The following is a 13,105-nucleotide window of genomic DNA, read 5'->3' on the forward strand; positions in this document are numbered from 1 at the left end:
CTCCAAAATTTTTTAGACGGTAAAACCTTCACCTCAAATGAGGAGGTCAAAAACCTCCTCGATCAGTTTTTTGCCAGCAAAGACCAAAAATTTTATGAGCGTGGAATTATGCTACTACCAGAAAGATGGCAAAAGGTGTTGGACCAGAACGGTCAATGTATAATTTAATAAAGTATTTGTTTATTATACGAAAACTGTCTTTCATTTCCACAAAAAAAAACGAAATGACTTTCCGAACAACCCTATAGAATTAAAAGATTAATAGAAGAAAAAGTGGTGAATAACAATTTGAACCCTTGAAAGCGAAGGAAAGGGTGTATGAAGTGAGGACTGCGAGTATATAAGAAAAAATGGAAGTTTTAATAAACAGCAGAAAAAGGAACTACTGTATACATATATAAAAGAAGATTTAACGAGGGAAAAAAGAAAGACAAAAAGGAAAATTAGTGAAACGTTAAAAGAATAGAGAAAAGAGAAGAACCCTAAAGGGACCTTTTAATCAATAAGAAGACGGGATCAACATCATTAATGACAGTATAGCTGTAGATTTGCAGATAATATGGGAATTTAATAAGCCTTTATAACACCCATAATAATAAGCTTAAGAACCATAAAAATACTAATGTATGTTTTACGACCGAAATTATTTATACTTACAAACAGAAATAAACACGAATGCTAAAATGAATTTTAGAAGTTTCAGAGTATAAGGTTAGATAACCAACAATACACCTTCATTCGGTATAGTATACACAATTAATTAATTCAACATTAAGCGCTACCTATGTAAATAAACATTAACAAAACGTTTTTCAATTCTTACCTTCTAAAACGTAGACGATACTTCCGACATCGCCCTCTCTGATTATGATGCTCCCTGCCTTGTATGCTTCCGGGTACATGCAATCCACGATTTCACGTATTTGGGTCAACTCCAAATTTTTCATGAAATCATTATCCAGAATTGCTGCCTTTATCAACTCTCTTGATCTGAAAAAGAAAATTTTAATTAATATTAATAACTAAAAAAATATTACATTAATTTTAAGCAATATTATTATTATCATCATATTAAGTTATGTGAAAAATTACCGAAATAGTCAACCAAAGAAAAACAACTAAACTTTTCTTTCTTTCTTTCATAACCCTNCGGCGCAAATTCTGGACAAAGTCGGCTTGAGTATTGGCGTCGGGTTCCTGTGATGCTGTAATGAACTCTCCTGGTAAACGTAGCGGTTCTCCATAGACCATCTCAGCGATTGTACTTTGAAGATCATCCTTCCATGCTGCTCGGATACCAAGCATAACTGCGGGGAGGGTTTCGGTCCAGGAAGGATTCCCGTGACATTTGATTGCCGCCTTTAGTTGCCTGTGAAACCTTTCCACCATTCCATTGGCTGCCGGGTGATACGCGGTTGTTCGATAATGAGTTACACCTAATAGGTTATTTAATCGCCTAAATAGATGTGACTCGAACTGTCGGCCTTGGTCGGTAGTTATTCGCAGTGGGGTGCCAAATCTTGAAACCCAATTACTGAAGAAGGCACGGGCTACTGTCTCGGCTTCTTGGTTCTCGATTGGTATTGCTTCTGGCCAACGGGAAAATCGGTCCACACATGTTAAACAATATCTGTAGCCTTCGGAAATTGGCATCACGACGATATCTATGTGTACGTGCTCAAACCTATTCGACGGCAGGACAAAGGTTCCAGGAGGAGATGACACATGGCGAGTTACTTTGGCGCGTTGACATTCCAAACAATTTCGGGACCATGTTCGGCAATCCTTTTTGATCGAGGGCCATACGAAACGCTGGGATACCAGTTTGACGGACGCGTTTATTCCAGGGTGAGAGAGACCATGCAACTTGTCAAAAATAGCACGCCTAAATAGTGATGTCACGAAGGGACGTGCTGTAGATGTAGACACATCACAGTACAAGGATATTTTTGAGCCTGGAATTTCGACGAGCTTTAACTGGAGTCCACTGGGTGATCCCTGTAGAAGTTTCGTCAATTCTTCGTCCTTTAGTTGAGAAGCTGCCAGTTCGCTGAAATTGATAATTGGCTCTACCACTGCGATACGCGAGAGTGCATCTTATGTGAAAAATTACCGAAATAGTCAACCAAAGAAAAACAACTAAACTTTTCTTTCTTTCTTTCATAACCCTCTAGAAACTACGGTTCGTATTTATTCAAAAAAATAATGCCACAAGAATTAAGGCTATTGTCTCCAAATTATTATCTTTCGGAACTTACCCTTACTGTACCTGTAAATCTTAAAAGTCTTATACGTTTAGAAACTCATCAATTTTTATGAGAAATAAAATAAATTTTACTATTTTAAAAAGGAAAAAATATATTTATTGCAACGTATAGATATAGATAGCAAAAGTAATGAACAATGTATAGAAAATGAAAAAGGAACTAAAACGAAACCCGTACGATCACTACGAAAAAGGATAAGGCCTTCACAATTGAACAGATGCATTGGGCACCCAATAACGGTAATTGAGAGGGAATTACAGAGAAGAAGAAGTATATTAGGTGTATCAACCCCCTCATCCAAACATAGGAGTAATTGATCTTAACTTTGTAGCGAAAAAATTAACTTTGTAGATGCTAATATTAGTCGAGATCGAGATACACGTACGACAGGGATGGTAAATTATATGGTTGTTCTGAAAGTCATTTCGTTTTGTCCCGACAGAGGATTTAATTGTATTCTTTTGCACCCAACTTCACATTTAAGCCGTATAATTTTTATATGGTTTGAGAGCTCATATAGCAAGGCTTGTGTGTGAAAAATTCCAATTAATTCTACGCAGTAGTTTTTGGTTGGTGCCCTTTTAAATATGGAGAGCGATAAGCAGCATTTTCGACATATCTTACTGTTTTACTACAGAAAGGGTAAAAATGGTGTTCAAGCCAAAAAGAAATTGACTGATGTGTATGGAGAAGGTGTGTTGACAGTACGCCAGTGCCAGAACTGGTTCGCTAAATTTCGATCCGGCAATTTTGATGTCGAAGATGCACCACGTTCGGGAAGGCCGGTTGAAGCTGATAAAGACGCGATAATGGCATTAGTTGATGTGAACCGGCGAATAAAAACACGTGAGATCGGATTGAGGTTAAATTTATCAAATTCAACAGTTCATGACCACTTGAAAGGCCTGGGTTTATCCTCGAAGCTCGATGTATGGGTCCCCCATGTTCTCGCAGAGAGAAATCTGTGTCGCCGCATTGACGTCTGCGATTCGCTTCTCAAACGTCACGAAAATGATCCGTTTTTGAAGCGCATCATCACTGTGGGACGAAAAATGGGTTGTATACAACAACGTCAAACGCAAGAGGTCATGGTGCAAAAAAGATGAACCGGCTCAAACCATTTCCAAAGCCGATATTCACCAAAAAAAGGTGATGCTGTCTGTTTGGCTGGATTTTAAAGGAATCGTTTTTTTTGATCTTTTACCGGATAACACAACGATTAATTCGGAAGTCTACTGTCATCAGCTGGACAAACTGAATGATGCACTTCAACAGAACAGGTCAGAACTAATCAACAGGAAAGGTGTAGTGTTTCACCAAGACAACGCGAGACCTCACACAAGTTTGGTCACTCGCCAAAAGCTTTTACAGCTTGAATGGGATACAATGCTACACCCAACATATTCTCCAGACCTGGCACCATCGGATTATTATTTGTTCCGGTCACTCCAAAATTTTTTAGACGGTAAAACCTTCACCTCAAATGAGGAGGTCAAAAACCTCCTCGATCAGTTTCTTGCCAGCAAAGACCAAAAATTTTATGAGCGTGGAATTATGCTACTACCAGAAAGATGGCAAAAGGTGTTGGACCAGAACGGTCAATATATAATTTAATAAAGTATTTGTTTATTATACGAAAACTGTCTTTCATTTCCACAAAAAAAATGAAATGACTTTCCGAACAACCCTATAGAATTAAAAGATTAATAGAAGAAAAAGTGGTGAATAACAATTTGAACCCTTGAAAGCGAAGGAAAGGGTGTATGAAGTGAGGACTGCGAGTATATAAGAAAAAATGGAAGTTTTAATAAACAGCAGAAAAAGGAACTACTGTATACATATATAAAAGAAGATTTAACGAGGGAAAAAAGAAAGACAAAAAGGAAAATTAGTGAAACGTTAAAAGAATAGAGAAAAGAGAAGAACCCTAAAGGGACCTTTTAATCAATAAGAAGACGGGATCAACATCATTAATGACAGTATAGCTGTAGATTTGCAGATAATATAGCAGTATTAGCAACAAGCAAGGAGTTAGAGATAGCTTTAAATAAAATGGAAGCGGTGTTGACAAAACTGTTTTATATGAAGATAAATAAAAGTAAAAAAAAAATACTATTATGCAAAAAAAAGAAAGAATATGAGAATACAAGACTCTATGGAAGTCAATAAGAAATAGGCGAGATAGACTAGTCAGAGACATATTAGAGGAAGATTAATAGAGGTAGATTACTATTAGGAAATAGTTAAGGATGTAGGATGTTTTACTTTTGGGGAAATGCGCATATTGACTTAGGATAGGAAAGAGTCAAAGTGTATGTCCAACCACTCTTAGGACTGACAACCTTATGATAATGATGAAATATGACCCTGAACACTGCAACAATTTACCATATTTAAGATGCCACTTTAAAAGTCAAATAGTAGCAAAATATTTCTATTTCTGGTCCAATATCTGCATACGTTCGATTACAATTACAAAACCGTTCATTACAAATTCAATGATTCTGTTTCAACTCTTAATCAAATGAGTCACTTACCACATAATAAGCGGCGGTAGTTATATGGAATAATGGCGCGTTTAAAATGAGTGATAAAAAATTTAAATAGGACTTTAAAATAGAACAAGGCCGATAGTAACAGTGATTAAAAACCGCCAATGTTCTGACAAATACCTATGAAAATAATACATTGCTCTTTGTATTTAAGTAAACCAATTTTGTTACATTTGTCATTTGGAATTACCTGCAGCTTTTTTACATGGGTCAAATTAGGAAGACAAAATTCCCTAACAAATTCTACTCAACTAAATAAAAATAATTTTTACTAGGAGTATTAAAGTACGACACACGATAAAGTGAAGTAAAATGTGTAGCCCTCATTAGTTTAAATTCCTATTTATTGTTCAGTTCGTCTTTTCAAACTGACCCCTTAGATAAAATTCATATATCGATTACCGACGGCTTATTCTACATAGCTTGCCAATGTAAGCGCCATGGGCTATGATTAAAGGATGCAACCCTTTCACTAAAGATGCCGAAAGTAAGAGTGGCTCGCGTCGAGGTAATTGAGTATACGTGAACGACACATAAACGACCGCGTAACAAAAGGATTTCGAAAGTTTTCTAGCATTCCGGAAAGGGCCCTTTACAATATGCATTTAGGCTCTTAGGCGGAAAACGAAGTCAGTCGATATATGGACAATCTAATATATACAGTGCGAATATAAAAGTGCATACAGGGTGACAAATAAGTAAGCCTTTATACATAGAATGAAATAAATAAGCAATAGTTTAAGTGTCTAGTTAGTATCCCTGTGTAAATTATCTATCGTCATAAAATAACTGTTTAAATGAATAAATAAATTACTAGAAAATTCGTTGCATTACGATTAGATTAATATTCTATTGTTAAACGTAACTTACTTGACTGATTTAGGAATTTTTAATATTTTAGATAAATTTTCGTGACCGTTTAGTGGTTCTGCGCTGATGGCTTGTCTTTTTTGTCTTTCTTGACCAACAGTAGCTGGCAACGCTGGTTTTTCGTTATCAGAATCTGTATCTTCCTCGTCGTCTTGTAACGTCAATTTCTTGGTGATTATCTGTTTCGTGATAGGCTTTACCACTTGTCTAAACTTATCAATTTCATTTTGGAGATACTTAATAGTGGCTTCTTTATCTTCCAATTCCTGTTTCAACTTAAATATAGTATCTTCTTTGAGTTTCAGTTCTTCATTCTTCTCTTGAATTGTCCGTTTTAAAATCTAAATCAATAACTATTTAGTCTCGTTGTGTGTCCTGATGTTGAGGTGGTTAAATAATAGAACGCAGAATACGATAACAACTTTAATAAACAAGAACAAAAAAATGAAGACTAGAATTAAGAATGTAGAATGGTGAAGTTGAAATTAGGAAGGATAAGTCAGAACTGATTTTAGTTTTTGAAAAAGAGATCGTAAGAAGGGTGATAAGGAGGAGTTAGAAATAAGTTAATTAAAGTAGGGAACCAATAAGATGGTAGTAAAACCTGGAAATTTAGTTTAGAAGAAATACCTAGAAATTAAGTTTGACCCCAAATCACCGAAGAAACTGACCATAAAACTGCAATTAGGAAAAGTAAGAATTATAGACGTCATGCAGTTAGTATACAGAGTTGAATTGTTAAAAGGGATGATAGCAAAGTACGTAGGCAATTAAATAGTCGTTTAGCTGAAGAATAGGTATAGAGTAGGTATAGAATAGAGTAAGTATAAAAATAGAATTATAAGAAAAGAATATTTACACAATAATAATACAATAATACAGAAATTCCAAACACACAAATACATGCATCACAGACATACCAAAAAATATATACAACCACACACTCAATACCTTACTCTAAAAAATTAATTACTTTCTTAAAAACTATCAAATCGCCACAACACNCAAAAATTGAAGTAATTCCTTTACGATATATGCATAAAAAAGGCGAAGAAATAGGTTTGCTTCGAGGGTTTACTTTAAAGTAAAATGTTTTACATAATTTGTATTTATAAAAAGATGCATCTATTCAGAAACTAAAGGATTTTCTTTTAAAAAAAGAATTCTAGGTTCACAACAACTTTTTTCGCTCTTTTCAACTTTTTAGTAGCTGCCCAGGCATCACACGGCTTCTAACGTAAAAATTTATATATTTGTAGGACTGTTTTTGTATAAAAGTCTATCTAAAAGGACTTGTATAAGTAATCTTAGTTATGTGGTCCCAGTGTTGTGCTTGTTATGGTTGATTTGGTGCATTTACGTACAAGAAAATACTACAAACCAAGACGTATCTACACCACGAGAATCAGATTTTAAAACGTTATTTAGATTTGAGGAGGAGAATGTCATGTGGTTGACGGACCACTTTCTGGGCGCGTATCCCAGCCGTGGAGCAGCCGTATGGCCTGTGCAGAAAATGAAGAAATTCTGCGTTATTGTGCGAACCACTTTAAATTTTTTAACTTTTAACTCTGAACAAGTAAATCAGAGATGTATTAAACAAATAAAATAAATAGCTGGCACGGAGCACATACGTTGACTGCACACTGCAAATTTCAGCTAGTTTGTCGAAATCGATAGGGACTAATCTGTACCTTTCACTTTATTACTCCTTGCAAGGAAAATGTATATATTATGAATACGAATTGTAGCAAAACCTTTTACTTGAAAGCAAATGCTTTATTTTTATAAATACGGCCTAATGACTCAATTTTTGAGTTTTTAAGTTAATTTGAGAGAGAATCCGCTCTGTGGCGTTCAAAAAACGGAAATATCTATTCCTTCACTCAAAATTTGGTATAACTTTAGTGTAATCGGTTTTTATTTAATAATGACATCCCAACGTTTCGTATTCTTATTTTTATTGCTGAGTAAAATATGAAGCACTAAACAAAACAAAAGTTGCAGCCACATTTTAATAATACTAAACCGACCCATAAATTAATGCAAACCCATGAAGAACAGGCTTGTACAGGTCAAGGGAAGTGCTCACGCGCGGCGAAGCCCAATCCGTGCTCACCTGTTTTTGTCCGCGGCGCGAAATCAGGCCTGTGGGAAGCCACCTTTATAGATAAACCCAAAAAATACAAAATGTTTCAAAACTATGAGTTGTGGTATACATTATATACAGAATGTATCAGAAAATAGCTAAAATATGATCGTTCTAGAATTACCACACTTGCATTAATAACTAATGAATAATTAAATTTTAGCACCTTTAAGTAGAGAATGTTTGAAAGAATACACAAAAGTCTCTTTTGAAACACCACGTAAAACAAATTAAATATGCACCTGAAATTCGTTTTCAGAAATTGACATCATCGACGGCTTTTTCTTAATATTCTTCTCTTTGCGGAAGAATTTGGCAACCGCTGAGTGATAATTCATTTTGGAGCCTTTCTTGTAACTATCATTTCCCAAAACGGTGTTGTATTCCTTTTATTTTCCTGCGATGCAAAAAACACATTATTTTTCCATGGGTTTTTCGTGTTTGTGAATTTTGTCCTTATCAGCACCAAATATATGCACATACTGTGTGGTTAATTAAGTATAACAGAGCTTCTACGTATCTTTATGGAGGAACTAATACTTATACATTACAGTAAGATATCACATTGTTTTTAAAGGTGATTTTATGAGGACGGAAAAAATACTAATAAGCAAGAAATTAGTGATTAAACAGTACAGTACTGTATGAAAATAAATAAAAGTTAAACTAAAATACTGGTATGCAAGGGAAGAAAAACTAGGGAAAGAGCGAATATAAAGATAGGAGACGAAAAATTAGAAGAAGTGGCTGATTTTAGGTATCTAGGAAGTCAGATAAGTCAGTACGGAAGGAGTAATAGGGATATAAAAGAGAGGATAGCACAGGGTCGAGTCGCTTTCAATAAAAAGAAGTCACTTCTATGTTCGCAAATGATCAATTTAGAAATTCGAAAAAGATTGTTAAAGGTGTATGTTTGGAGCACGGCGCTGTTAAAAGCGTTGGAAATGTGGTGTTACAGGCGAATGATGAGGATACCGTGGATAAAGATGGTTAGAAATGAAGAGGTATTAGAATGAATAGGAGAACAGAGGACAGATGGAAGTCAATAAAAATAGGCGAGATAAGTTGGTAGGACCTCCTCAGGCATGAAGGTCTAGTCAGAGATATGTTAAAGGCAGAAACAGGAGTTAAGAAAAGTAGAAGTAGACCTAGATTAGATTACTGTTGTTAAATAGGTAAAAATGTGGGATGTTCTAGTTTTAGGGAAATGCGAAGATTAGCTCTAGATAGGATAGGAAGGAGTGGAGGTGCGTATCCAACCAGTCTTACGACTGATGACATAATGATTAGAGATAAATATCATATTTCTGAACTTACATCAAAGTCTAAATTTTATGTCTTAGGCTTAGAGCACACTGCGAATCTTCAGTCGTTACGACTAAAAAGTCGTAGTCGCAGGAAGTGAAAACGGTGCGCGCGACCAAAATCGCAGCTTTTAGTCAGTTGCAACATGAAGTCTCACAAGGAACAACACGTATAGTGGCACTGTTATTGGGAATGAAAGAGAGTAATACAAAAAGGAAGCAAAATAAAAATATTGGGTATCGTAATTTAGAGATTAGTAAAATGACCATTTTTTTTTTAATTCCGAGATATAATTTTTTCCGTATCCAAAACGTTATGTGACGTTTCTTCTTTTTTTGCACTAGAGGACTCGTAATCTGAGATGTATAGTAATTACAATGTACTTATTAATTATGAACAGAATAATCAGTGTCTTGCGACAGTTTGGTCATAAGTGTGTGCAGGTTAATTGTTGTCTATAGGGTTCATTATACACATCCCAAACACACTTATTGTTGTTATGAACCTTTAGAAAATTTAATTGATTAATAAATAATGTTTTAATATGAAAAAGTGAAACTTACATACAGGGCAGTAAAATGTTTTACTTTTACAAAACTAAGCAACGTTTCGCTAATGTTACGAGAGGTTTTATCAAGATTGTTTTTTAAGTCAGTTGACTGAGAAAACATCGGATGGGTGTTATAAGAATAACAAATTTATAACCCTATATATTAGCTGAACCTTTCTTATATAACTGGACTAGGGAAAGAAATAGAAACTAATGAACAATTAATATTTTTTTCCAAATCCAAGTCGAAATGAGACATTAAAACCCAAAATTACTACGTTTCGAACCTTAAGATACGTTTGGACACTCACCGTCATCCTCAATCATAGTCTTACGTTCAGTACATGGAATTTTAGGGTTGACTGTCTTATTTACATTAATTCCGCATAACTACCTTTGATTTTTTAAATTATTCATAAGTCGCTAAATACGTTATATCCTTTTTTACATTAATTTTATCTACACTAATATTATAAAGATATGTATAAAGTTTATAACTTCTTAAGTTTGGATGTAGGAGGTAATATTCAAAACTGTCCATCCGATTTCAAATATTCTTTCGCCAATATTTCGAATAGACATTCAGGGCGGATATAGGCCGTATAATCCCATTAAAATAAATGAGCTTTTAGTGGAGATTAATTATGCAACTTAAGTGGACGAAAAAACGACCGAGCGAGTCAATGCGTTTAATACAGACGCTCCTTAACGGTATGAGACATACGTAGTATGACTAAATATGTGTATATGTTAGGGTTAATTCACAAATTGATAAAGACTAGAATTTAAGCCAGTAAAAATAGAAGTAGGTATTTATTCAAAAACCGAAATCGAAAAGAATCCATTATTTTTATGGTAGAAAAGTATGAAATGGAATAAAAATTAAAAAAAGCTTGTTCCTTTTGTTTCATTTTTTTTAAGTATTTTCAAGTCTTTTATAAAAAAGTCAGGAAAATCGACTACCATAATAAAAAGTGAAACGAATAGTTTAGAAAATGCCAATCATTTTCTATTTTCGTATCTGCCAATCAACCGTTCCGTTTGTTTATTTATTAATTAGTGTGTTTATGTTACTTTATTAACGATAAAAAACCTATACCAGATTTTGTATTATCTACATAATTAGGTTACGAAATGATGGGCACAAAAAAATGCACTCTGCTAAAATTTTCCAAAATCACATGCTTTCATTAAAAGTAAGGTGCTAAAACATTTTCAAATGTTGCGCACAGGAAATAATTAGAATAGCAAACATTGTTCAAATTACAATATAAATAGAATAAAATTAATGAATTTATAAGCAAATGTGGAAAAGTGAATTAAATAATGATTGCTAATTTTTCTACGATAGTTATAATGCGAGATACACTATGAGTAAGTGCCAGCTTGACAAATCTCCAATCGTTTTTCACTGGACTCGAGCAACAAATTATATTTTCTATTTCAAAATACGCTACGTGTAATGCCAATTCGAAATTAGACTAGTATTTCGCCTATTTGTCAATAACCAGCTGAAGCTACAAATTTTTGGATTTCCTAATAAATTAACGATATAGTGAACTCCAGGCTGGACTGGAGCGATAAGTCATAGCCCTTACAATATCTCTCTACGTTACTTTTATTTCCAGATACGATATGTTTGGTCGGATTGTCGGCTCTACAGTCATTTTGCGCTGGGCAGCTGGAAGGTAATCTAACGACAAAATGGGTAAAAGTAGCATCTTCAGCGTAAAATTAGCGACAAGTTATAGCCTTCGCAGCAATTATCTACGTCATTTCCCTTTGGAAATACGCTATATGTAGTGCCAATTCGATATCATTCTTGTATTTCGTCTATTTTTCAGTAACCAGCTGGAATGACAAATTTTTGGATTAGGTCACAAATTATCAATAATTTATAGTGATCTCAGGGTTGGACCGGAGTGACAAATTATATCCCTTTATGTATTTCTCTACGCCATTTCTATTTCGAGATACGCTATGTGTATTGCCAATTCGACATCAGTCTAATAAATTCGTCTATTTTTCTGTAATCAACTGGAGCGACAAATTTTTGGATTTCCTAATAAATTAGCGACAAATTATAGTACACTACAATAGTTTCTGAGATATGGAAATTCCATCTAGGTCACAGTGATGAGCCCTGAATTTCGCAATGTTTACCATACACGTAATGACGGCCCTGCATTTTGGTTAACATCGCCATTCTACTGTTTATGTGCTACCTTCCTTCAACTATCATGATACAAATAATAAAATTAGTTCATAATGCTATACCCATAATGCGGGTTTAATCCACACGGAATTTTGATCGACCAAAATGTAGAATACGCTTATTACAGTTTTTCAATTTAGTTATAATTATTACCACCTGTATACGATATGCGTCAAGTTAAAAGAAACTGTTGTTTTGACAATACTTGTGAGGTTAATTTCTTCAAAACTGCCAAAGCACTTGGGTGAAGTTATATTTTTAAGGAACGTTTGGAATTTTAGGCATAGAACACCTACTTGAATTTTAGGATTTTAAAACCGAATCAACTGAGTTGAAAATAACATTTTTGATGACGTATTATAAAACCAATACGTAATCAAATTATTAATGAATGAATTTGATCACAATGTTGTCACGAGATATTAATTGTGACAATTAATATCAATCATACTAAACTTGTGAATAATATTCACAACACTTCTTCTTTCTTATTTATAAATGATCTACTTAATCATATTTTTAGTCTCAAAACATCAGGCGCTTCAAAGAGACACCTCATCCTTATTATCTCCTTGAGTGATATCATTTCTGTTATTACTATATTTAAAACCACACAGCTTACAATTACCGCATTACCTCATATGAATAAATCATTTCGGTTACTGGGCTAAAATGTACAAAGAACCATGCTTTTCCTTTCACTATAACGAATCATATTTCTGCTAATACTAATTTTATTTATTCTACTAATGCGCTACACTGTTCGTTATTATTACTTTTCGTGTGGTGCTGATTTTCATGGCTGTGTCATGTTAAATGAACGTGATAGTTTATATAATTAGTGCAACTTATTTTTTAATTTAAGTGGTAGAGTTAGAAACACATTCTAATAAGACACCTGATGTACTTTAAAATAATGAGAAGTAAACAAACCTATCGGAAAATTCTACTATTACAAAAGCGTCTGTTTGTACATAAGGTTTTTTGTCCTAATATTATACGAGGGTGGATTGATAAGTTTCCGGCCTGACCAAGAAAAACAAGGTTTGTAAAAAATTTTTTTTTTTATTTCTCAACATAATCTCCTCCAAGGCTGATACATTTCTCATAGCGGTGTTCCAGTCTATTAATGCCATCTCTATAGACTGATTCGTCAAGCTCCTCAAAATAACCATTTACAGCTTCGATTACTTCTTC

General features: G+C 34.2%; 1 protein-coding gene across 1 annotated transcript in view; it reads right to left on the minus strand.

Moving 5' to 3' along the window:
* Positions 1 to 792: 792 nt before the first annotated feature.
* LOC112906356 (cGMP-dependent protein kinase 1-like) overlaps positions 793 to 13,105 on the minus strand; it is a 32,026-nt gene continuing 19,713 nt past the window's right edge. Inside the window, exons 2-4 of the mRNA XM_025980307.1 lie at positions 8,081 to 8,235; positions 5,690 to 6,030; positions 793 to 990 (exon numbers count right to left, since the gene is read on the minus strand). Coding sequence (XP_025836092.1) covers positions 813 to 990; positions 5,690 to 6,030; positions 8,081 to 8,176 — 615 coding nt within the window. The 5' untranslated portion in view covers positions 8,177 to 8,235 and the 3' untranslated portion in view covers positions 793 to 812. The remainder of the gene's footprint in view (positions 991 to 5,689; positions 6,031 to 8,080; positions 8,236 to 13,105) is intronic.

Source organism: Agrilus planipennis, unplaced genomic scaffold (assembly GCF_000699045.2).
Source record: "Agrilus planipennis isolate EAB-ADULT unplaced genomic scaffold, Apla_2.0 scaffold192, whole genome shotgun sequence".
Classification (NCBI taxonomy): Eukaryota; Metazoa; Arthropoda; class Insecta; order Coleoptera; family Buprestidae; genus Agrilus; species Agrilus planipennis.